The sequence below is a fragment of the Biomphalaria glabrata genome, chromosome 5, assembly GCF_947242115.1.
Source record: "Biomphalaria glabrata chromosome 5, xgBioGlab47.1, whole genome shotgun sequence".
In the NCBI taxonomy this organism is placed as follows: domain Eukaryota; kingdom Metazoa; phylum Mollusca; class Gastropoda; family Planorbidae; genus Biomphalaria; species Biomphalaria glabrata.
The window spans coordinates 26,436,131-26,463,158 of NC_074715.1; the positions used below are offsets into that span (position 1 = coordinate 26,436,131).

General features: G+C 36.5%; 1 protein-coding gene across 2 annotated transcripts in view; it reads left to right on the top strand.

Moving 5' to 3' along the window:
* Nucleotides 1-23,356, top strand: part of LOC106059081 (uncharacterized) — a 32,549-nt gene extending 9,193 nt beyond the window's left edge. Inside the window, exons 4-10 of one of the 2 annotated variants that reach the window (XM_056030427.1) lie at nucleotides 4,170-4,297; nucleotides 5,424-5,591; nucleotides 11,419-11,538; nucleotides 16,229-16,387; nucleotides 17,508-17,601; nucleotides 20,191-20,318; nucleotides 22,372-23,305. In XM_056030427.1, coding sequence (XP_055886402.1) covers nucleotides 4,170-4,297; nucleotides 5,424-5,591; nucleotides 11,419-11,538; nucleotides 16,229-16,243 — 431 coding nt within the window. In that variant the 3' untranslated portion in view covers nucleotides 16,244-16,387; nucleotides 17,508-17,601; nucleotides 20,191-20,318; nucleotides 22,372-23,305. Of the gene's footprint in view, nucleotides 1-4,169; nucleotides 4,298-5,423; nucleotides 5,592-11,418; nucleotides 11,539-16,002; nucleotides 16,388-17,507; nucleotides 17,602-20,190; nucleotides 20,319-22,371 lie in introns of those variants that run through there. The other variant, XM_056030428.1, reaches the window with a different exon arrangement.
* Nucleotides 23,357-27,028: the final 3,672 nt, after the last annotated feature.

Consider the following 27,028-nt stretch of genomic DNA (forward strand, 5'->3'; position numbering starts at 1 on the left):
CTTTGGTAATGTCAGCTGTGAACTGTGTGCCTCTATCAGAGAGGATAACTTCTGGGAAACCAATTCTGGAAAATATCTCTGACAAAGCTCTGGTGATGTCAAGCGCTGTAATGTTGACTAGAGGTACTGCTTCTGTCCATCTTGTACATGTGTCAATCAATGTCAGGACATATCGATGGTTTCTTGCTGAAGCTACTGGCATAGGACCAATCAAATCAACTGAGACTTTTTGGAATGGCTTGTCTGTCAATTCCATATCTTGAATAGGTGCCTGTGATTTGTTGTTCTTAGGTCCTTTGACTTGGCAAATATGACATGACTTCACGTATTTCTTGACGTCTTTAATGATACTTGGCCAATAAAATTCTTTGAGGATTCTGGCTTTAGTTTTGACTACACCCATATGGCTGGCGTGTGGAATGTTATGTCCTGTTGCCAGAATTTCTTTCCTGTATTTCTGTGGCACTATTATTTGCTGAATGGTATTGTCTTTATGCATGGCATTTTTCACCAGGAGGCCATCTTGAAAATATGGTTTATTTGGTAGATTCAGCTGTTTGTTTGCTTGAGCCTTCTGATAAAATATTCGCAATGTTGGATCTCGTTTCTGTTCTTCTTTGAAGTCATCATGTGTGAAATATGACTTGTCTTGATGGACTTCAGTTTGACCAGTTAGAGTTCTTGTATCATTGTTAGAGACTCTGGGCATGTCGTCTTGTTCTTCAAAGTTCAACAATGTACATTCGGGAAATGGAGGTGGACTTATGACCGGTAGGGATGGGCTTGATGTAACTGGGGGTGTCCATGTTGAATGTTCTTGACTGTTGCTGGCTACTGGACTAGTAACTGGTTCTGTTGCATTCTGCATAGCTTGAGTAACTGAGGTAGCCATGTGATTATTTTGGCTAACTTGTTCATGTGCCAAATGTTCTTGTTGTCTGGACATGGATCTTGTCATTACTGCCAAACATTTTTGACCTTGCTCTATGGCATTTGTCCATTCAGTAAGTTCTTGAGGAGTGCATTCTTTAACTCCCTCTATGTTCCAATGATTAGGTCCACTGGTAGATTGGGTGTTACTAATGCTTTTGTTTGACCACTGAAGAATGGTGTAGTAACATAAATGATGGCTTCAGGTAACTTGCTGACAGTTCCGTTGAATGCAGTGGCTTGGACGTGGTTGCCTGTGAAACGGTTTGCGTGTACAAAGCGTTCATGTACTAATGTGGACGTGCTTCCGGTGTCGCGAAGAACTTCAACCTTCTTGTCTCCTACGAAGCCTGGATAAAATTTGAGACCATTGGACTTTGCAATGACTGTCATAGTTGAATGCTCATTGTAATAGCTTCTGTTATATGAGCTTCTGTTTGGCATATATTGTGGTCTGGAGCCCTGTGAATGACTTCTGTAGCGAGGTTTGTTATCTGGTTTATTGTTTCCAGGTGCTTTGTTGAGATTGTATTGCTCTCTATTGCTGTATCTTTGAGTTGGTGATGTGGGTCTATCAAAATTTTGATTTTTGGAGACTGCCTGTTTTTTCCAACATTCATGAGTTTGGTGACCCTTTTTATGGCAATATGAACATTCTGTGGTTCTGCTGCGGCATTGAGACGTGAAATGCCCTAGTTTATGACATTTGTTGCATTTGATTTTGTCATCTGACTTATATCTTGCATTTTTGTCTTGAGCAAAGCAGACAAAATTTTCTTCAACAGATGGTTTGACTGACTTGTTTGGATAGGCTGCTTTATATTGTCTGATGATCTTGGTTAATGTCTGGATGTCAGTAGGATTTCTCTCTATAATGTAGGATTGAATATCTTCTGAGTGAGCATGGGTGATGTTGTCGATAATAATATGTTGACGAAGAGCTTGGTAACTTTCTTCTATTTTGGCCATGGATACCCATCTATCAAACCACTTTGACATATTAGCTACACAAATTTGAGGATCAAAATTTTGCTGTGGCCTTTCATTATAGAATTTCTTTCTATAGTTGGCTGAAGTTGCTCCGTATTGGCGCAGTAGAGCTTCCTTGATATCAGAGTAAGTGCTGCGTTCAGTGATAGACAGTTATTATTATTATAGCTTTTATATAGCGCTACTTTCATGCTTATAGCATGCTCAGAGCGCTTTTGATCCAATCTCATTTGTGGACCGGTAGGGGGGAGGGGGTATCTGGGAGTTGGTTTTTCCGTGCTGCCTTTAGGCGCTCAGTAAACACAACTCTGCCCGAGTCGGGTGTCGAACCTCGAGCCCCCTTCTAGGTAGCCAAGCCAAGCGCACTTGGCCTCTCGACCACGCTTCCCACGCTTGCTCACAGTTGTGAGCAAATGTTGACAGCTTTGCCAGTCAAAAGGGTGAGGAGTGAGCTCGACCAATGTGCTTCAGGTAGACCGGATGTTGTAGCTATTTCTTCAAATCTTATGAGATACGAGTCCATGTTGTCAATGTTTTCGTTGAAAGCCGATATTTTGTTCATTAATCTGTATTTGTCAAACATATTTGAGTGACCTTGAATTTGAATGCTTTCTTTATTTTCTTTATTTTGTTTTTCGAATTCCATTTTTTCTTTTTCATGTTGCCTTTGTTTCTCGGCGTCTTGTAATTTTTTTTCTTCTAATTGCATGCGTTTTTCAGAATCTTGCCTTTGTTTTTCAGCGTCTTGCAATTTTTTCTCTTCTAATTGCATGCGTTTTTCAGATTCTTGCCTTTGTTTTTCAAATTCTTGCCTTTGTTTTTCAAATTCTTGCCTTTGTTTTTCAGATTCTTGCTCTTGATATTCTTTCTCTTCTTGATTCTCTGCCCACTGGTCTGGCTTTGGAATTTGCTTTTCTTTGGCTAATTCTATCAATTCGAAGAGTCGTTGTGTTCTAGAACTGGAAGCCATATTTAATTTCTTTGTTAGTTTCTTGTATTGGAGCAAAATGTTCAATATCTGGATTTTGGCTTTATCTCAGATATAATAATAATATAGATCTAGTGACAAAGTTCTTGAAGCCTCAATTTTCTAATAAATTCTTGACAGTAGACTTGTAGTTATTGGATTGAATATATAGATCTATTGAGCCGAGTACTTTTTACTGGTTTAACAGTTGGTTAAATCTGGTCTTCTGTTTACTTTGTGCTGCACAAATGATTATTTACTAGTCTTCTTTATAATGACTAGATCTATAATGCCAGTTATTTGCTTTACTGGTCTTTTATATTGCCAGTTATTTGATTTACTGGTCTTTTAATAATGCCAGTTATTATGTATATTGGTCTTATTCCTTTTGCCAATTACATATAATAATAGATTTCGTGAGTTAGACGTAACTCTAACGAAAATCTTTATAAAAGAATTATCGATAACCAACTGACCTGTTAAACACAGAAATTCTGTCCTCCGTTAAATATGAATGAAGTTCCTTTGAAGAGTTTAGAAATTGGTCCTAGATCTTGAATAAATTTCGTTAAAAGTTGTCCACAAACTTTTATTAATCGGAGAGTGCCAGATGTAACACAGAGTGCCAGATGTCGGAGAGTGCCAGATGTAACAACATTTACGATGTCTCGATGTGTTGTTATGCCGGGGATTTTACTTGAATTCAATAGTTGAAAAAATGACGATCTAGAATCACAATGAAAGGTTCTTTGATAAAACAAAACTCTGGAACTTTATTTAAATACAACGTAAGTACAGCTTATGTACAAGTTACAGATCAACAATGCTTCATAATATTACAAAGGCTTTAAAACAGAGCTCTTAGAAACGTGACTGTCTACAAGGACATTATTTTATCGACTCCCACTTTTTACTCTCGCCAATTCTCTGGCGCTAACTCTTTTTAAAAATGTCTTTGTTTAATTTCAAATCGACCAATAGATTTCAAACATCATAATCACGTCTTGGGAAAAACCTGAGGTGCTGACAAGGGTCTAAATTTGTGGGGTAATTCCTGAGGCTCAGTAAGGGTTTATATTTCTTTTAAATGTAAAATGTACAAATAATTCTATAATGTTATCTGTGACACAGATGCTATCCCCCGTCGTTCTGCGGCAGATGTGGGCTGGGATGTAGATTATCTTCAACTGTTATACATTTGAAATGTGTAATACATTTTACGAAACAAATGATATTAATAGCATGTTAAAGGTTATTTGTTTTTATTTGGTATAACGTTCAGGTTCTCAATTTAGTTTTGAAAGAATCGCAAAGAATGCTGTGAATAATTGGGCAAATAACAGGACAAGTGAGGATTTCATTTGGCATTATTCCTATCGATTTGATAAAGAATGCTATGATAGTCAGCAGGTAATTACATCTGGTAATTGTTTATTAAAATATGTTTCTGTTGTTGATTTTACAAAGCTCAAATCAACTCACTCGGTATAAAAAGTTTATTACAACTCCCTCTGACTGTCTGTCTGAATGGTAAAACGTTTGTACACGTTATTTCTCCCAAACCCAATCTCAGACCAAGTTAAAATTTTGCTCAATTATTTAATGTACCTGACTAATGGAATTAACCATTAATAATTTTTTGGGGGGTTTCGAACAAGGGAAAAAAACATGTACTTGACATGTGTTGGCATTAGTTGGAATGAGTTCCCTTTCGACTTTGTATAGTGAAGAAGTGGCGTAAATGTTTGAAACTAATAAAAGATAACAAGTTGTTAGAGTATCTACTTGAGGAGGCTTGAGATCTTGAGTTCGAACTGGTTTCCTACAACTTTTTTTTTGTATTTATAACATGCATTTAAAAAGCGATCATGGTAACATTAACAAAGATACCCCCCCCTTTCTTTCTCATTCTCCCCCCTGTCCCAACTGGCCCAGACAAGCGCATTGAGTAACTGAAAAGCACACAGTTGTGCTTAACAAAAACAATATGTTTAAATATATGTAATCGCACAGATTTATTAATGTAAGTCTAGCTCCATTAAAATATTTTAATTACATGATTTATGCAAAGTAATGGTCGATATTTCTAGACGTGTTTCTTTTTACAAGTAATGTTTTTATTGTATTTCACAACTAATGTCATTTAATATCAGTAGTGGTTCAACATTATAAACATTTGTTAAAGAGATAAATACTACAAGAAAGTATTGTTGATTCATAGAGATATAGACTACAAGAAAGTATTGTTGATTCATAGAGATATAGACTACAAGAAAGTATTGTTGATTCATAGAGATATAGACTACAAGAAAGTATTGTTGATTCATAGAGATATAGACTACAAGAAAGTATTGTTGATTCATGGAGATATAGACTACAAGAAAGTATTGTTGATTCATAGAGATATAGACTACAAGAAAGTATTGTTGATTCATAGAGATATAGACTACAAGAAAGTATTGTTGATTCATAGAGATATAGACTATACGAAAATATTGTTGATTAATAAATGTTAGACAATGTATTTCCCTCTCAGTTACTCTGGAGGAACAGTACCAAACTTGGATGCGCTATAAAATCTGATTGTCTCAATATGCTAAACTATGCTGTCTGCATTTATGATCAGCCCTGTGTTAAATCTACTGCGGGTGAACATGTCCATAAAACCAGGTTGATGGTCTTGGGATCAGTTCTATTCTTATCGGTATTTAATGTTTTGTTTGTTTGTTGTTGTTGTTGTTTTGTCTTATAAAGAAATAACATAAAACAATGTTGATAATATCAAAAAGATACATAAACTAATTACAATAATTAATTAATCGACAAGGCTTTCTTTTATCAGCTTTCTTAAATATATGTTCTTTAATGCAGTAATTCTCAAACTATGCTCTACTGAACACGAGAACTAATTCGATGTCCCACTAGTTACTAGAAGCTATACACGTGATTAAAGTAAAGGCAGGCAAGAAAAAAGTTGACATTATTAACTCCTCTTGGTAACGGCAAATAAACAATTCTCAAACAACATCATACTGATACTGATCTAGGATGAATCGAAATAGAGCAAAAGTATTTTTTCGTACAAAACATCGTAACGTCAGTGTGTTTTCCATCATGTGTAATTATTGGATTCAAGTCTGACACACGGTTTGCCAGGAACAAGTTACTTTAAGTGGTAAACAGTATTTACCAAAACATTTCAAAATATTTATTAGCAAACAGAGTTCTAAAAGATACGTTATAGGTGCACAGAAAAACGTCTCAACAGAAATAAAATAAACTTCCAGACCGAGAGACCGAGTTGAGTAGCTCTGCATTAACGGGCGTCTGTAATGTTAATATGTGTTTTGATCTGTTACGTGTTCAAAGGAGATCAACAAGTTTTTAGGAGGACAACTGCTATCAACATAAAGGACACATAGAGTCTGCTACATTTGTAATATGCGGTATCCTCGAGTGCAATATCACATCAAGAAGAAGACTACTTATTGATTGTTGTTTAAAATTATGTTTTCTTTTTATGCATACTAAATAGATTTTTTTTCTATAAAAATAAAAGTAAACATTTTTTTAAAATATAGTATTTAAAAGGAATAACTTACTTAACTGAGAAATATAATATCAAAATAGTCTTTATTGACATAAAAATAAATTATTTTGCATAAATTTGTAAAAAAAAATATGGTAAATAGATGTTTCCCTTACTAAATAGCCTCCCGTGTTTGTTACTATTAATAATGAATAGTTGTAAAAAATGGTGTATTTTAATTTTACAAACTGATTGTATAGTTGATTTAAAAAAATAAATTTTTCGCTTTCAGAAGAGAAAAAAGTTGCCGTTACATCAGAACTTTAAATTGTCTATAATATCATGATGTTGGATTTTCACTATCTTTTCTTGTTTATGAAATTTAAACGGGACGGACGGACGATTTCATTTGTTTTCTTATTGGCCTTCTTGTTATTAATTAAAATAAAATTTCTTTGTCTTGTATTAGCATTAAAAAAGGTTCTCAAACACATTTAAATGATTGAACTGATTCATAAGTTTTTATTGATTGTTTTGTTAGTTGGTGTTCCAATGGTGACGTCCTGCAGTAGTTAACACGTCTGCACTGAATGCCGTAAAGAAAGAATATAAATACACCAATGCTTTATCTAGCACCATGTTTTTAGGTTGTGTTTTAAAATGAGAAACATCAACTAATTCAATAGCTTATTGTTGTTGTTTTATTTGCGGTTTTTTAATGTGCCTGTTTTTGTTTCAGTTTAAATGTTTATAATTTCATTACACTATTTGAATATTATTCTTTTTTACGAGCTGGCCATAATATATTGTCAATGAAAGGGTTTAGGCCTCTGATATTTTATTGAATGGACTTAGCTCTTTTCATTTTACTAGTCGAGATGTGGCGTAGCATACGCCGCTATTTTGCAGGTCCGGCCTTAGGCCCTAAGCAACCGCAGTGGGCTCCGCACTTTCATAGGACCCGCGCTAATTCAAGGTGTATAAATTATTAAATTAAACCATTTTATAACTTAAAACAGATTTCCCGCGCCCTCCTGTCGATTTACCAGGAGCTCCTTGAAATCTCCCGAAATTGCAAAATATACGATAAGGTCCTTAGAATATACGGAAATATATAGACAAAATTGTCATTTTGGGGTGTCATTCAATCCGGAAAACGCCAATCCTACGCGCGATAAATAAAAACGGCATTATGCATTAGCCGTAATCTGGTGAAAGAAGCCTCTCGCGCCTTAAACTAATGAAGAATTACTTGAGGTCAACAATTCTCATAGACAGATAGAAACATTTGGTAATTCCTGCCTTTGAGCGTGATCTATGTAGGAAATACATTTTGTATGATATACTGTATGACTTTGCTACACGCAAGGCTCGTAAAGTAATTCTGTACGTAGTAAAGACTGAATAAAGAATGAATAAAATGCATAGACGAATTTATTTTATAAAACAAACTCTTAATTTTCACTTATTATCCGCTTCCTTACCCAAACTTGGCCCCGCGAAATCCATTTCGCATAGGGCCCCACAATGGCTAAGTCCGGCCCTGCTATTTAGTGACGGATGAATATACATAGTAGATTACCTGTTCTCTTTCCATGACTTCGTGGTCACAATGGTTCGGCGCTGCTATTTAGTGTTTGTGCATGTTTTGGATGTTCCTTCAGAGTTGAAGATAGTTTACTTCCTAGTCCAAACCTCCGCAGGACGAACGGAATGGGAGCGGGCAGGGTTTAATAAATCCAAACGACAGTGCAGCACGCAAACCGCACGACCAGGTAGCCATCCGTATTGACCGATGAACACTACTTGTTCTCCCCCCCCCCCCCCCCCACTCTTGTTTTTTCGTGTGGTAACTATCCGTAGAAGTAAAAGAGTGATCTTTCCTTTACTTCTTCTCGTCGAAACTCTTGAGCCATGATGAGAATTATATAGAGACATTCTGGACTTTAAAGAAACGAAACTAAATAGTAAAATTTGTCATTTTGCTTCTCGAGAGACGATATTTTCACTCTGCTATTTCTCATGTGACTAAAAATGCCAATCCTTGAGACACAGCTGCTATCAAAGGTTGGGCATCCGTATCTTCAGGGACTGTTGCACTTTGACCTTTCTTTCTACTTCTGGTGTGTACGCCATCTGCAATCTAGGACCCTTCCTTTATGCTTGCTCTCCGTGTACCAGTGCCTTTTTTTCCAACTGTTCGTCAATGTTGAAGTTGTTCATGTCACGTTCGCATACATTAGAATAGGTTAGAAGAAAGCGATCTGCGGCACTCCTGCCTATTATTAGATCACCATTCAGAATGTCTTGTGGGAGTCGACCTTGTGGCATTCTTTGAACATGACCAAGTCAGCCAAGGCGTCTGCTGCTGATTACAGTGCGGATATTCTGGTACCCTGCTCTTCATAGCACTTCCTTACTGGCTATTTTATCTTGCCACCATGTTTCAAAAAATCCACCATAAGCATCGGATGTGAAAGATACTACGTTTTTTTTCTGCCAAGAGTAGGTTGCCCAAATTTTACTACTGCATAGCAAAGTGCTCTTCCCACATGCCAAGTAAACTAGGGTTTGGTATTGGTAGTCAGCAAGGTATTGGCCCAAACCCTTTTCTACAGTCATGACATTGTTTCCATTGCATTAGCTATTATGCTGTTGATGCCTGTATCCAATATAATATCGTTGGAGATGATTTAATCAAGATAGTAGTATTTTGGTCTAGCTTTGACTGATATTTAAACCAAACTTTCTGGCATGCCGCAGATAGTTTGTCAACCAGGATCTGAAGCTAAAATTCTGCAGCTATAGCTGCAACATCAGCGTAGAGGATTTCCCTGACTCATACCTTTCTAACTTTAGTTTTCTGCCTCAATCTGGATATAGAGATCTACAACTTATTTGAGATAATGAAGGGGAGGAGATGATATTGAGTAAGGTTTTAGGGAAATGTTATGCCTAGTGTCCCCAAGAGAAGCGTTACATATGAAAGATATAGTGTTTTTTTACAGCTATCCCAAGGGTGGGAGAAAACTTCTATAACTTTCTCAATGTGCTGATGAACAAGTAAAAAAAACAACAACTGAATTTAGTGATTTGCTTGCAAATGAGTTAAAAGTTGATTACGTGTTTCAACGGAAGCGAGGACGCAAGAAATTAAATTACACTTACATGTTTTTTTTTAATTTCTGGATACAATCTGGAGAGAATAATCCAATCTTAAAATTCTGTATCTGTAAAGATCTAGATATAATTTTTGGTAAAAGTGGTCCTCACTAATTATCTTCGCTTACATTATATGTAAGTTTTGTATTAACGACAGGTGACGACTCTTGTTCAAACATTAATTAGTTAAACTAATTTGAGATGACAGTGGCTTTCTCTACGGATATTGCACTTAGCGGTAAAGAATAATAAAGAATAGAAGTACATTTATCTTATCTTATATAATACAGACGTTACTTCAAAAAAGAAGATGATTACGTCCTACGCGTCATGCATTTAGTCATGCATATTAACCAATGACTTAAATTCAGCCAAGTCATTGGTTTTCCTGGCTAGTTCAGGCAACCCATTTATATAAAAAAAGACAAGTTTATTTTTCAGACCTTGCTATAAGAGCAGATGATATAAAGGTCATGTGTCTCTTTGGTCAACGGTTAACGATCAGAGTGTCATGTTGCCAGCACAACGACAACTCTCCTTTACTTTCCGTAAATACATTCAGGTACCCATTAGAGTTAATTGGATTCAATAAAATAATAATGGGACTATACCGAAGGAACAGCAAATAGAAGCATCACTACCTGAAGTGGAAATAAAAACATGTACCTGAAGTTGAAAAACAGGTATTCTCTATGACTTTGCCAAATAAACCTCAAAGTTACTGTTCCTTTAGTTTCATAATGCAATTTAATGAATAGGCCCTCAGGCAGTCAAGTCTTATTATTTGGCCTATGTTAGAGGGTTACTTTGCTGCTAACTTACCAAAACCCCAAGTCCTGCATTAGTTCGATACTTGTGATTAGAAAGAAATATTTGCACGATCTTTGGTTCAAGCTTGTTGTCAGCCCGGGTCTCTCCAAATCAAGTCAAAAGTCTATGTTGAAGAAATTTCGATGCATGGCCCGTTTATTACAATTCAAAAAAAAAGAAGAGCCAGGGTGTTCGGCCATAATAAACAATATAAAGCCAGAGAACAAATTAACGGGCGCAGCCGCTGTGTATTGCTAGTTTTAATCTATATGACCCGCAACGAAATGACAACATAGTCCCACACATCTTTAATAATATGAACCACAGGATACTTTAACAAGCAAAATATTTTTTTAAATCCTTTTTATCTAAGGGGAAGGAACTCCGCACATTCAGCAATGCCTCTCGACAATGTATTAGTTATTTCCCTTATTCACTATTAACCAAAATAGTTAGTTACCAATGTATGGCCTTCTTCAGTCGCGAAGAGACTATGGATCATCTAACTGAGATGAAATGAAAGTTAGGCATTAGTCATGGTCGGAGCGATGTTGCCCATACAGTAGTTCCCCCTCTTCATGCAGCTGATGTAGTAACGGCAGGTGTCGATATAGTTTTAACTTGATCCGAGAAAGGAGTGTGGGTGAAATAGCATATAGTATTGTCTAAGGAGATCAAACTCTACATATTTGTAAATACTCAAGGATTAATTTCTCTTGTTGGTATCAAACAAAATAATTAGTAATACCTTTAATTATTTTTTAATGGGTTCATGTCTTGTGTTAGTTTAACTTGATCTGAGAAAGAATGTTGGAGATATAACGTGTACATACTTTTTATCGGACAGTTAGAAAAGGGACAGTTAGAAAAGATGAAAGTCTCGATTAGTCAAATGAATCATTGAAAAAAGTATTGCATTGTTTTTAGGGACGCTTGTAAGTGCGTAAATTTGCTGCAAATATTAGACTTTTACTAAATTAAAGCACTTTTACTGTTGTTGTTTTTTCTTGTCAAAATAAATACTACACAGGAAACATTCAGAGTGGTGCATCATAGGTGCAACCTTTTTACAAAAATCGCCATTTGTTTAAAAATTGACATTTTTATACCAAGTTTTCTACTGCACAGTCGTCATTTGCATTGTTTTAGGGTAAGTCTATTTGAAGTAATGTTTTGTAATCCTAGATTTAGAAGTAGATCTCGCTCTGGATCTAGATCCAATAATAAATAATATATAACTAGGCCTACATGTGATGTGTCCTCACACCATACCAACATGGCTTTAGGAAATATAGATCATGTGAAACACAACTAATAGGACTAATTGATGATTTTTCAAAAGGTTTAGATAATAGTGAACAAATAGATGCTATCTTACTAGATTTTTCTAAGGCGTTTGACAAAGTTCACCACCATAGTTTGCTTAAAAAATTAAAATATTTCGGCATTAATGGTCCACTGCATCAATGGATTAAAGACTTTCTGATAGGGAGAGAACAAACTGTAATAATAAATGGCTCTAAATCAACACCGATAACAGTAAACTCAGGTGTACCTCAAGGTACAGTCTTGGGTCCACTACTATTTTTAATTTACATAAATGATTTACCAAATTGCATTAGTTCAGGAACAAAAGTCAGATTATTTGCAGACGATTGCATAATATATAGAACAATAAAAACAACACAAGACACAGATATTTTACAAAGAGAATTAGATGAATTACAGAAATGGGAATCAAATTGGAGCATGTCTTTCCACCCAGAAAAATGTCAGTTGTTAAGAGTAACAAAAAAACTAAAACAAATTAATTCCACTTATCTTATTCATGGCAAACCAGTATCACAGACTAAAAACGCAAAATACCTAGGTGTTATAATAAATGAAAAACTATCATGGAATCCACATATTGATGAAACTACAAAAAAATCAAACAAAGCATTAGGATTTATTAAAAGAAATTTCTATAAATCAAATAAGAACATAAAACTAAAATGTTACTTAACCTTGGTTAGGCCAATAATAGAATATGCATCCTCCGTTTGGGACCCCTCAACTCAAGAAAACATTAAGAAACTGGAACAGACACAAAATAGAGCAGTGAGATTCATAACAAACGAATATTCACATTTGACTAGAGTAACACCTTTAGTAAAATCACTAAATTTAGAAAGCCTTCAGGACAGAAGGCTCAAAAGTAAAGTAGCAATCATACATAAAACACTGAACCATAATCTTCAAATACAAAAACAAAATTTAATAAAATACTCTGAAAGACACAAAGATAAAGGCACATTCCTCGTCCCATATGCTAGGACAAATTTGTACAAATACTCCTTCTTCCCTAGTGCTATTAGAGCATGGAATGGGTTGCCTGAGCTAGCCAGGAAAACCAGTGACTTGGCAGAATTTAAGTCATTGGTTAATATGCATGACTAAATGCATGACGCGTAGGACGTAATCATCTTCTTTTTTGAAGTAACGTCTGTATTATATAAGATAAGATAAGATATCTTAAAAAGTACTTAATAATCTAGATCTACTAGAATCGAATAATATAAATCAAGAATCTAGATCAGTGATTCCCAAAGTGGTCTATATAGACCCCCAGGGGTCTACGAAGACTTCCAAGGGGTCTACGAATGTGAAACTATAAATTGGGGTCTATGAGATGTCCGCGGATCAGGATTCATTCCTTTCTTGTCAAATAAGCGGTTACCTAAGCGACTAAGTATTTACGCTGAACTCCCTCTGGAGGATCATTTCAAATGACGTCAGCCTGACAAAAAAAAATTGAGAGTTCGAAAATTTTTCAAGCCTGACAAAAAAAAGATAAAGGTTTGAAAAATTTTCGAACTCTCAAAGATAAAAACTAATTATTTTACACAAACCTTCATCTGATATTATTTAACGAATTTCTTTAAGCAACAATACGATTCAAGGGCACATCTCGTGTAGATGAAAACAGTTCCGTGGACTCAATATTTGAACCAGACGTAAAAGATCATGAAATACGCGAGAAACACTTTGCGAAAACTTTTGCAATGATACTTAAGGCAAATTTATGAATTAATATATATTTAATGTTTGAAAGACTTCTTCATAGAACAATCAATTTCTATATAAAACATAATACCCGTAGCAACGAATGACGAAACTGCTAAACAAGCCCACACTTTTCCAGTGTGTTTGAAGATTCCAGTAATATATATTAATTGTTATTTTAATTGGTTTAAATTTGAATTTTACCAATAAAAAAGATCTAAGTTTCAATGTAGCTTTAAATTACTTTTTCATTCTTGGACTCACTTCAGTTAGAAATAAGTTTTTAAAAATTGAGTTGGTGAATTTGCAAAAATGCAATATATAAGTTAAGCAGGGGGTCTACCGTAATCCAGAAAGCATGGCAAGGGGTTCTACGAGACAAAAATGTTAGGGACCACTGATCTAGATGCTAAATTATAGATCTAGCTAAATCCAGTGCGAAACCCGAAGTTTTGCCAGATAGCGAACTGAGTAACCATTTCACGAAATGACCGAGACGTGTACAATTATGAGATGTGTAATATCTTTGTTTGGGGAAACTTATTTCAGTAGTCTATTCATAAGCTGGGGCAGTGTGTATAGATCTAGAGGCCCAGTGTTTAGCCAGTGTGTATAGATCTAGAGGCCCAATGTTTAGCCAGTGTGTATAGATCTAGAGACCCCGTGTTTAGCCAGTGTGTATAGATCTAGAGGCCCAGTGTTTAGCCAGTGTGTATAGATCTAGAGGCCCAGTGTTTAGCCAGTGTGTATAGATCTAGAGGCCCAGTGTTTAGCCAGTGTGTATAGATCTAGAGGCCCAGTGTTTAGCCAGTGTGTATAGATCTAGAGACCCCGTGTTTAGCCAGTGTGTATAGATCTAGAGGCCCAGTGTTTAGCCAGTGTGTTTAGATCTAGAGGCCCAGTGTTTAGCCAGTGTGTATAGATCTAGAGGCTCAGTGTTTAGCCAGTGTGTATAGATCTAGAGGCCCAGTGTTTAGCCAGTGTGTATAGATCTAGAGGCCCAGTGTTTAGCCAGTGTGTATAGATCTAGAGGCCCAGTGTTTAGCCAGTGTGTATAGATCTAGAGACCCCGTGTTTAGCCAGTGTGTATAGATCTAGAGGCCCAGTGTTTAGCCAGTGTGTATAGATCTAGAGGCCCAGTGTTTAGCCAGTGTGTATAGATCTAGAGGCCCAGTGTTTAGCCAGTGTGTATAGATCTAGAGGCCCAGTGTTTAGCCAGTGTGTATAGATCTAGAGGCCCAGTGTTTAGCCAGTGTTTATAGATCTAGAGGCCCAGTGTTTAGCCAGTGTGTATAGATCTAGAGGCCCAGTGTTTAGCCAGTGTTTATAGATCTAGAGGCCCAGTGTTTAGCCAGTGTGTATAGATCTAGAGGCCCAGTGTTTAGCCAGTGTGTATAGATCTAGAGACCCCGTGTTTAGCCAGTGTGTATAGATCTAGAGGCCCAGTGTTTAGCCAGTGTGTATAGATCTAGAGGCCCATGTTTAGCCAGTGTGTATAGATCTAGAGGCCCAGTGTTTAGCCAGTGTGTATAGATCTAGAGGCCCAGTGTTTAGCCAGTGTGTATAGATCTAGAGGCCCAGTGTTTAGCCAGTGTGTATAGATCTAGAGGCCCAGTGTTTAGCCAGTGTGTATAGATCTAGAGGCCCAGTGTTTAGCCAGTGTTTATAGATCTAGAGGCCCAGTGTTTAGCCAGTGTGTATAGATCTAGAGGCCCAGTGTTTAGCCAGTGTGTATAGATCTAGAGGCCCAGTGTTTAGCCAGTGTTTATAGATCTAGAGGCCCAATGTTTAGCCAGTGTGTATAGATCTAGAGGCCCAATGTTTAGCCAGTGTGTAAGATCTAGAGATGCCTTCTTCCAGTTACAGAGTCAGGCATGGATTTTTCCATGATCTAGTGATCGTACTATGAATTGAGTCATACGCCTTTTAGACTTCTGACTGGGGTGCTAACCATGGTGTAGCCTGCCGAATACAAAATCATAAGCTGTATTTGAAAACATTACGGCCTACTATCGCAAACAAATTCACTAGCTTGAAAACAAAGATCCTCAATACAATCGTTGATCCTACTGCGACAAGGAATGCTAAACATGAAAGTAATCCATAAATATACAGAGGAGGCTTAGCGTTGCTTAGCAATGATTGTTATAAGGAGTTCAAGTAAAGATTTTTTTTAAATATTTAGATCAGGTTTAGAGAAAACCTATACCGTAAAGTTCCCCTTTCAGACCATGTGGTCTATAGGGTAGATGATGTTAAGGTCATCTATTTCTGTGGCCTACTTATTAGAGCTGGGTGGACTCAGAGGCACCCGACGGTCCCGAAATTAAAAATCCCAGTCTTCACTAGGATTTGAACCCCGGGCCGCTCAATCATCGCCCCCTCAGAGAAAACCTATGCGAACGGATATTCGTACCTTTAGCTACTTTATGACGAATATTGTGCAAGGTTCACGGGGCATGTACGTAGATATGTAACAACAGCTGTAACATGAGGCCAAAACTAATCAAACGAAAACAGGACCGCTGGGTCAAAGTTGACAGCAACAATGTAAAAAAAAAAAAAAAAAAAGCGAATCAAAGTTGACAGCACCAAGGTGTATTAAAAGCGCAGCTATTAAAAAAATGAATACAGCTATAACATGTGGCCGAAAAAAAAAACGAAAACTGGACCGCCGGGTCAAAGGTGACAGCACGAGGTCAAACAAAAGTTGGTCAGCACCTAAAACAATAATCTGTTGTTTTTTGTTGTTGTTGATAACCTGTTAGAGAACTAATCTTTTATTTCTCTTTAAGCCGAGGGTCATCTAAAATTGGCGAATAATGGCCACATTATTGTGGATGTTTATTACCGTTGTGCTAGTGCAGGCTGACAACAAGCTTGAACCAAAGATCGTTGAAATATTTCAATCTTATCACAACAAGTATCGAACTAATGCAGGAGCTGGAAATTTGGTAAGTTACTATGTAACTATAATGCAATAAAAAAAATAGCAATAACTTCATTGGTATAGCAAGTATGATAATTAAATAGTTTTTGTTCATTTTAATCATTAATCCCTCTTCATTTGTACGTGTAACATTTTAAGCCTACTAGGAAAAGCTTGAAGCTATTAATAGAAACACAAAGTAGGACAAAGAGACGAGACGGGACTGATCCAATCTGATACTAGTGGTTGGCTATAATGTAAAGTTGTTAAAATTTCTGCTATTCATGACACATTGCCTGTTGATTTCACTTTTCATATAACAATTATCATCATTCTAATTTAAAAAATCATCCGTCTAACAAACTTTGCATTAGGTGGCTACCTGTCTTAATAGAAAATGACCTCCAGCAATGTTTGAAGCCTTTCTTCGACTGGAGATTACTGAATTGAGAACCTCCATGAAAGTTTGGCACCATGTTATTTGTCCTTTTCTCCTTTCAGGCTCTATGTTAATTCCTGTAACTGTTAAGTTAAACCAATCAAGGGTTCGGTTTAGCCATGTTCGAACCTTTGCGGATCTTCGCGTCCAGTAGTAGTGACCTACATATTTTCTAGTGTCTATGATTGAAGTACGTGTCACCAACTGACAGGCTGTTGATTGTGCTTTAAGAAAAAAGCCGCCAATCATTATCATTGATGTTCCATGCTATGGCTAGATGAGAAAAGGGATTAAGTGTGGGGTCCCACCCTGTAAAATCTTACAACAGAAACGACAAATATCGAACATAGAGATAATCTAACATTCGGCGAGGGTGGCCATATATCCCGATTGGGGCGTGGACCAACTCTTATAGAACGTGCAACGCCAGATACATGAAAAGATTTTCAATGCAAAGAAATCAACCCTTCTTGGCGCATGGAATGTAACATCTCTGCACAAAGGCGGAAAAATAGGCCAACTTTTCAAAGACCATCATTACGTCGAGATGGCTTTGACATAGTTTATCATAAATAGTCAACTTCTCAAGGACCATCATTAACTCGAGATGGCTTTGACATAGTTTATCATTGATAGTCAACTTCTATAAGAACACCTTGACTTTGTTAATAATTTATATTTGACAATTTTATGTTTTGTTCCTTAGACCTGGAGTGATGACTTAGAAGCACAGGCCTGGAAGCAAGTTTTGGATTGCAATCTAAGAAATGTTCAAGCGAGAAACACTTTCCATGGTGGAGGTTTGTCAAAGTGAAACATTCATTTCTTCATTTAAAACTATACCAGAATTTAAATCAAAAGTTTGAAAGCCAATGTAACCAGCGTTTTTCATAGTCTGGGGAGCGCTCCTTGATGGGGGGGGGGGTGGCGTGAAATACTTACAAGAGAGACACAATGTCGGTCTTCCAGTTTAAAGACAAATCAAATCTGTCGTAATTGCATTTTTTAAATTTGTATATAAATATTAACCTAGTTAAACCACGCTATAACCAACGTTGTATGAATTAATATTAAAATGAAGCCTTTTTAACTTCTTAGTTGAGCTCTAGACACTATTTTCATAAGAGGCGTTTGAAACAAGATGGAGTTAAAAAAACAACAGTTCAAAACAATTTCACCAATGCGATTTGTAAAGCCTAATTGTCTTTCTAAGTTTCAATCAGTCATTATTGTTTTGAACATCCCTTCTGATTCCTTCTAACTTCTTTATCTATATTGGACCTGCGCTCTTCTAACTAGGAGAAACAAAAGGTTTTAGACACAAGTAGAATTAAATTCGGAAAATTTACAGTAGACGGAAATGCTTGGCGCCAGGGGAGTAGGAGGCAAGCTCAGAGCGCCTTCCCACCCCCTAGCTAGCCTGAAAATAAAGGATTACGTAACAAGTAAAACTGTCAGAAATATTGGTTGAGATCAATCTCACACAGAAGCAAAACATACACCAAAAAAATAGTAAAACAAGGATAAAAACTTTTCTGAAGATTTACACATTTCCCAATTAGAAACAAGAAACAATTCGTTTCTAGTTCGTAGCTCTAGATCTCGATATTTTCTAAAGATTGTACTTCCTTCCTTACAACTGCGTTTTTCAAGTAGTAAAAATATTTTTTTTATTCAAAGGACAAAAATGTTATTGTTAATAGTGATCAAGTACAAGTAGACTTGACGATTATAACAGTTTTGAAAAGTGCTTGTCTCTTAGCATTATTCCGTTGATGTCTTTGACATGACACTCAGCGCTACAAGATGGATTAGCACTAAAACGATTGTACAAAGAGGAAGCGCATTATAAAACATACAATATCTACATGTGCTTTCTGAGTTACTCTCTCATCAATATAAACCCTTATAATGAATAGTGCGCTGTATACGACGTGGTTATAATGCATCCAGTATCTCAGAATGCATAAAAACGCCGAACCCCACTGCCAGAGCCGGATTTCAGGCAGGGCAGGTGGGTATCCACAAAACAGAGGCCTCCAAAACAGTCTCAATATGTATCAAATTTTACTTTTTATCGAATTTTTTTTACCAACATTACTTTAAATTTTAAGATGGGCAACTCTTGCTGCATAGGTTTCACTTATTTTTATTTATCACTTTAAATTCTAAATTTAGGCTGCTAGCACTAGTTGATCAAAGGTAGGGAAATTCCTTCAGCACTGTAAGGGTGTGATTTCGATACTTACCACGACTACTTATGTGAGGTAAAAGAATGTCAGTCTTGGTGAATCTTATTGTAAGATTGAGCTGTTGATAAGCAGCTGTCAATTACCTCCCTTTGTAACCCTTCTTGCGAATGCGAGACAACTGCAGTATCAGAGAACAACAGTTTCTATTTTGGCCTATTAGTCAAGCCAGGTTAATAGGCTCCCATCGAATCTACTGTGGATATTTACTTCATCTTGCAAGGATATAAAGCACTGGCTATTACAACCGAAAAAAAAAATAGACGCTGAATACAACAGACTTAAACAATGTACTAAAGGGGACTAACTCTTTTTGACATTAAAAGTAACTACCCTTATTATCTCTCTTGTCATACTTTATTTGCAGTGCAAGATCCCTGATGATCAGGTCACCTTGTGACTTTGAATTGTGCACACTTGCTGGTCTGAGGTCCAATTTTTTTTTTTCATTACCCTTATGTTGCTTAGTTAGCACAAGATTGGCGATATTCTGTAAGTTAGTCCAGAAAAATACGAAAATAACCATGGCAAACAAAAGGCTCATTTACTTGGCTAGTTTTAGAAAACACATTCCCACGACAGTGGCTCACTATTCTTGAGTAATAAGGTCAGAGCATAACAACAAAAATAATTATATCAACATTACAGTTCGAAATAATGTAGAATGGTCAGCCCAAAGATTCAAGAGAAAGAGGCAATGGTATGCTAAAATTTCAGATTAAATAATTGTAGCCAATTTTAAATGGGAAAATTAGATAAAATTTAGCTTTCTTCTAAATATAAGTGTAATTATTATGAAGTGTTAAAAAGTGGATTTTTATGAAAGCTTTCGACAATAAGTAAGGGGGCTCCACATACTTCCATCCGGCCCTGCCCCCTCTGCTCTAGCTTCAGGGCTCCACATACTTCCATCCGGCCCTGCCCCCTCTGCTCTAGCTTCAGGGCTCCCCATGAGGGATATCAATCAAACAGTCTCGGTTGCCCCAGCCAGCTGACATCGTATTGCAAGAGGTTTGAGCTAGGATGTTGATTGTCTTCAACTCTTAAGAAACATTCGAAACATGTCTCTAGCCTTTTTACGGAATAAATGATATAAATAGCATGTTAAAGGTTATTTGTTTGTATTCGCATAACGTTCAGCTAGACCATTTGATTTTGAAAGAATTGCAAAGAATGCTGTGGGGAATTGGGCCAATGAAAGGACAAGTGAGGATTTCATTCATCTGTATTCCTTTCGTTTGGATAAAGATTGCTATAATATTGACCAGGTAATTACACCTTATTAAAATGCGTTGTTGTTGTTTTGTTTGTTTTTACAAATCTTGTATCAACTTACCCTCTTTGTTTACAAAGCATATATCAACTCACCCTCTTTGTTTACAAAACATATATCAACTCACTCTGTCTGTCTGTCTGGTAAAAGGTTAAAATGTTGCAATTTTTATTTTTTGTACTTGACAAAACAAGAATCAAATTTGTTTTAAATTAACTAATTAGTTAATGAACTATTGGTAGTTAATTATTTTGCTTGGTATCGAACAATGCGAAAAAAACTTGTACAGATAAAGTAGCATAAGTTGAATGAGTCCCCTTCATACTTTGTTTATAGAAGTTGTTTGTGTCTTGAAAGTTTGAGACTAACAATAGATAACTGCTTGAGGAGGCTTGAGGAGGCTTGAGATATTCTTCAGTTTGAATTCAAGTCGTACAACTTTTTTTTTTATTTATCAAATACATTTAAAAGTGATCGAGACAACATTGAGGTAGAGATCCCCTTCCTTACTTTCTATCTAGTACATAGTGATCGAGACAACATTGAGGTAGAGATCCCCTTCCTTACTTTCTATCTAGTACATAGTGATCGAGACAACATTGAGGTAGAGATCCCCTTCCTTACTTTCTATCTAGTACATAGTGATCGAGACAACATTGAGGTAGAGATCCCCTTCCTTACTTTCTATCTAGTACATAGTGATCGAGACAACATTGAGGTAGAGATCCCCTTCCTTACTTTCTATCTAGTACATAGTGATCGAGACAACATTGAGGTAGAGATCCCCTTCCTTACTTTCTATCTAGTACATAGTGATCGAGACAACATTGAGGTAGAGATCCCCTTCCTTACTTTCTATCTAGTACATAGTGATCGAGACAACATTGAGGTAGAGATCCCCTTTCTTTACTTTCTATCTAGTACATAGTGATCGAGACAACATTGAGGTAGAGATCCCCTTCCTTACTTTCTATCTAGTACATAGTGATCGAGACAACATTGACGTAGAGATCCCCTTCCTTACTTTCTATCTAGTACATAGTGATCGAGACAACATTGACGTAGAGATCCCCATCCTTACTTTCTATCTAGTACATAGTGATCGAGACAACATTGACGTAGAGATCCCCTTCCTTACTTTCTATCTAGTACATAGTGCATTGAGAAAGCTAAAAGCAGGAAATTGCGTAAAAAATTGGTAAAAATAATAATAAAAATAATAAGAAGAATTATGAGAAACATATCCCAAAACTCAATATTGTTTACAAAGGCCGAAAATATGAAAATGTGGGTGAGTCAATTGAACACATAGTAGCAGAATGTTCAGCCCTATCAAAATCTGCCTACCTAGGTCGCCATAACCAAGTTGCAAAGTTACTACACCAGCACTTGGTTTTGGCACATAATATGATGGGTAAGGATACTCCTCCTTATTACAAATACTCACCATAAGAGGTTGTCGAGTATCTGCTGTACTGGGATAGGCCTATTCTGATCGACAAAACGGTAGACTTAATCGCCCTGATCTGCTGCTCATCGATAAAAAAAGAAAATGCCGCTACCATTATTAACATTGCCTTACCACTATCTCATAATTTAAGAAAAAATGATTTGGAAAAACAACGAAAATATGGGAACCTAGGCTTGGAGATGAAGTGTTTATGAAAGTTATCTAAAACAACAATATACCCAATTGCTATATCAATCGAGTGGATAATAACAACTGACCTCACAGATACCTTCAAGACCTTTAACATTCCTAGGAACAGTCTCGTTACCTGTCAGACCTGCCACATCACCAAAAAATTCCTCAGTGGAAACTGATAAAGAGATTTTTGTTTCCCTTTAACGAAACTCGACCCTGGCAGCGCCAGAGAATGAATACGCATTCGTTTCTAAGATAGTAATAATAATAAATATTGTTGATTCATTTGTTAAAGAGATTAGACTATAATAAAATAGTGTTAATTCATTTGTTAAAAAGATTAGACTACAATAAAATGTTGTTGATTAGCAAATGTTAGAAAGAAAATGTATTTCCCTTTCAGTTACTCTGGAGGAACAGTACAAAACTTGGATGCGCAATTAAAAATGATTGTTACAGAATGCCAAACTTTGCTGTCTGCGTTTATGATCAGCACTGTGTTAGTGCTGGTGAACATGTCCATAAAACCAGGTTGATGGTCTTGGTGTCAGTTCCAATCCTATCGGATTTATTGTTTTCTATTTGTTTTATGGATAGACAAATAGCATAAATCATTATTGATAATATCAAAAAAATAATTGCATAAATTAATTAATCGCCAAGGCTTTTTTTTATCAGATTCCTTAAATAAATTGTCTTTAATGCAGTAATACTTAAACTGTGCTCTACTGAACACGAGAACTACTTCGATGTCCCACTATTTACTAGAAGGTATACACGTGAATAAAGTAAACGCAGACAAGAAAAATTTACATTATTAACTTGGTAACGGCAAATAAACAAATCTCAAACAACATAAGAATGAGCTTGAAACTGATCTAGAATTTTGTGCAGATTTTTTTTCTCTATCAGGCACACTTAAAATTATAGCCTAATAATGTCAGTTTAATTTAAAAAGGGAAGTGAAAAATGCAAAAGATATATACGGAAAAAGGTACTTCCGGCTCAATTTATAATTCTAGTTTTAAACCAAAGAAATGAAACGCATAAGCGCAACATAGCCCATTAAAGAAAAAGTTTGAGAAACACTACTTTAAATGGATTGTTTTTTTTCTTTATGACCGTTTTTATTTTTTTTTTAATTGACTTTTTAAGCGTGTGACTTCACCGACATAGCCAGGCTGTGAGTTGTAGTAGCATTAAAATAGGTTCTCAAACAAATAAGTTTTCATTGGACGTTTTGCTAGCTGTTGTTCCAATGGTGACGTCCTGGAGATCGAGAGCATCTGCACAGAATGCCGTAAAGAAAGAATATAATACATCAACATTTTATCGAGCACTATGTTTTTCGGTTGTTTTAAAATGTGAATCTCAACTAACGAAATACCTTATTTTGTTGTTTTTATTTGTTAGAGTTGCTTTAAATGCGTTTTTTTTTGTTTCACTTTGAAATTATTACAATTTTATTATACTTTTCGAATAATTATTCTTTTACGAGTTGGCAATGATAATTTGTTAAAAAAAAAAAAAAAAAAAGGTTACATAAAAAGTTTGTGTAAGCACAAAAACTCACAGGTGGCCCACAACTGACAACAGTTAAGAAATATTACGAATGACTTCAAAGAAAAAAAACTTTCCACTACGTCACGCGGCTTAGTTAGACGAAACAAAAACTTCTTTTTCATCACGAGAGAGTTGACGGGGGTAATACAACATTGGCACACGAGTTCTTATGGCATTACATTACATCATTCCGAATGAATTCAAAGAAATAACTTTCCATTACATATATATTAGGGGGTGCACCGGATAGTGGCTCTCTACAAGATAGTTGGCCGGATAGTAAAAAATACACAGTAGTACCTATATTTCTATTAATATGCATAAAGTGGACGTGATTTCATGTATGCCTAATATGAAATATATAAAGTTTATGTTTAAAATAAAATAAATGTATTTAAAAATATATGATTATGCACCAAACAACTTTTATTACTAAAACAAGGCATGTTAATATAAATAGAAATGAAACTTTTCATATAGATGCACATTACATACATAACAGCAATGGCTGCCATTTTTGTTTACTTTGTCTTGACCTTTGAATGGGCTGATTAACTATGTCACGCTGACCAGGCGTCTGATATCTTCAGAGATAGTGATGAACAACTCCCACCCCTTTATTTGTCTTGTCCACAACATTGAGTTCATAGATAGTCAGGATGGACGTAATGTCATCATGTCAACACTGAGGAAATTGAGTTTGTTTACTTGGTAGTAAATCTTAATTTGGGGGGGGGGGGGCAGGACTCCAAGCCACACCTCTACACGGTTAACCGGGTGTGAGTTTGTTTACTTGGAGAAAATGTCAATTAGGGGCTGGACTACAAGCCACACATCTACACGAGTGCCGAGTTTGCTTATTAGGAAATAAATCTCTTTTAGGAGGCGGGGAACCCCTACATTAGTGACCATGAGCTACCTAAACCATCAGTATATTACTATATTTCATAGCCCAGTAAGCCAGTTACTAATTATGTTGTAGACTCAGGGCTGGCGAACCTTTTTCAGTCCGAGTGCCAATTAATTTCAATTTAAAAACAATGAAGATTGTTGCGTGCCCAGTAGGTCCACTAGTTGCGCCGCTATATAAGAGAAGTGCTACAGCCAGTAAGTCAACTGCATATATAAAAACATCTTAGTAACAATATTACTTGTTTATTCATTTTTATTATCCTGACCTACAGATTTGAAGTCTTAGGGCAGGTCAATCAGTGCGACTTCTGGTGTTGTGTGGTAGACGATAACAGTTTGATATCTGGTGTATACCGTGTATTCTTCAAAGTTACACACGCCGCACTTAGTTCATCGGTCAAGCAACTTCTGGCATCTGATTTAATATAATTCATTGTAGAAAATAAAGATTCGCATGAGTAAGTAGACGAGAAAATAGACAGAATGGATGTTGCTGCTTTTATCAGAGAATTGAAAGTTTTAGGCATGTCATTCCAAACTTGAAGAATCTCATTTTCTGCTAATATCTGAGGTTCTAATGATGCATTTAACTGTTCACGTTCAATTAATTCGTATTCGTAAGTCAATAAATTTCTGTCTCCAAATTGCGCTGGACTGAAACTCAACAAGTTGCATTTCAAAGTCGTGTAATCCCATCCAAGAAAACATGGTCAAATCCAGAGTTTCAAAATCTACTGAATCTGGATATTTTATAAATTTGGAGGTGTACTCGAATTTTCGAAATTGTTCAATACATAGTGAAGATTGTTCAGCAGTTGTGTCAATTACCTCTAAAAACAATCTTTTCTGATAATCTTTGTTGGTAGTATCATGAACTTTTAAATCATCATAAAATTTCTTCAGTTTGTTAAAATATTTTAATTCTTCCTTCTCTATGTCACGTTTGTAAATCTTCAACTTTTTCTCAAATGCTGTCAAGATGTCAAATGCCTGATCGACAGATTTTCCAAAACCTTGCAACTTCGTATTAAGTTCATTTAAATGGGATGAAAATTCGGCAAAAAAAAACATTAGTCTGATAAGCCAGTCAACATTTGTCAATTCTGAGCAATTTTGTTTGTTATCATCCATAAAGATTCGAATTTCAACAAGGCATTCCACAAACCGTTCCAGAACGTGACCTCGGCTTAGCCAACATACGTTGTTGTACATTAATAAGCCAGAGTAACTGGGCTGAACTTCATTTAGCAGCGGCTCAAATTTTCTCTTATTCAAAGCACGGGCAGTAATGAAGTATATGTTACTCATTTCATAATGTCTTCAAGTTCCTTTAAGCCGTTTTTTTTAACATAGGGCTTGTTGGTGCACAATGCAGTGAAAAGTTATTAGTGGGTGTCCAACATGTCCTGTAAACAAAGTAACGAAACCTGCATCTTTTCCAGTCATACTTGGAGCACCATCAGCTGTAACAGAAACTTTTTTTTTGAGATCTACAACTGCATTTCTGAGTTCAGTCACAACAGTTTGACATATATCTGCACCTGTTGTTGTCGTTGGTAAAGTTGCTAATTTTATTAGTTCTAGGTGTATTTCATTTCCTTTGCTATATTTGGCAATGATGGCCAGTCTAGCGGACGATGTCACATCAGTACTTTCATCAAGGCAAATAGAATAGGCTTGACATACATTAATATCCTTCTTTACTTGTTCTTGAATATTAACGTGCAATTTCATAACTCTCGCTTTAACCGTGTTTCGCCTTATTGGCAAATCCTTTATTCTCTGAATGACTTTATCCTTGTTTTGAAAGTCTTCAAACAAATAAGACGCGCATTCTAACATTGCTGCCTTGATATTGTAATAACTTAAGTGAGGCAACTCAACGAGGACATAGACGTTTATTTACACTGAGACATGACAAACACAAAGGGCATCTGCCTTGAGTACAGCATCTCCATATTGGCTCTCTACTTGGGCGGAAATCGTTAGTCTTCTGTCAACATCCGACTTGCTTAGTCACAGATAGTGCGCACCTTCTTTCTGCACTATCTTGGATGGCGGTGCGCATGGCAAAGTCATAACATTGCCCCCGTCTTAGCACTTTTCGTCCCGAAAAGAAACACTGCAGCTGAGGTTTGACAGTTCAGGTGGAGGTCGATCCTTGGGAGCCACAGACGGCAGGGATCCTGTTGCCCACGAAGTCATCTGCACAGTATTCCGCGGCCGTCGCTTCCTCTTCTTCCAGTTGGCCAGTCTACACTTGAGACGATGTCGTGGTCGCTGCTTCAACCTCATGACGATAGTCGCTGATGCCAGCCAGATGACACAGGGAGAGTTAGTGGAGGTCATGGTTGCCAGCCACGTAACACAAATGGAGGTTGTGGCGATCTTTGTAGATTCCAGGGTTGTTGTTCCAAGACGCTGAGTCAGCGGACCTTTTCCATGGATGTCTCGTGACACAGTTGTAGGCCCACTGTTAGCCATGGTTTCAGGCACATAGTCTTTCTCAGCCTCATCTGTAAGGTATGCCGATGAAGCATCCTTGTAATGTTCTTCCACCGCTACATCAGGTTTCTCTGGAATTA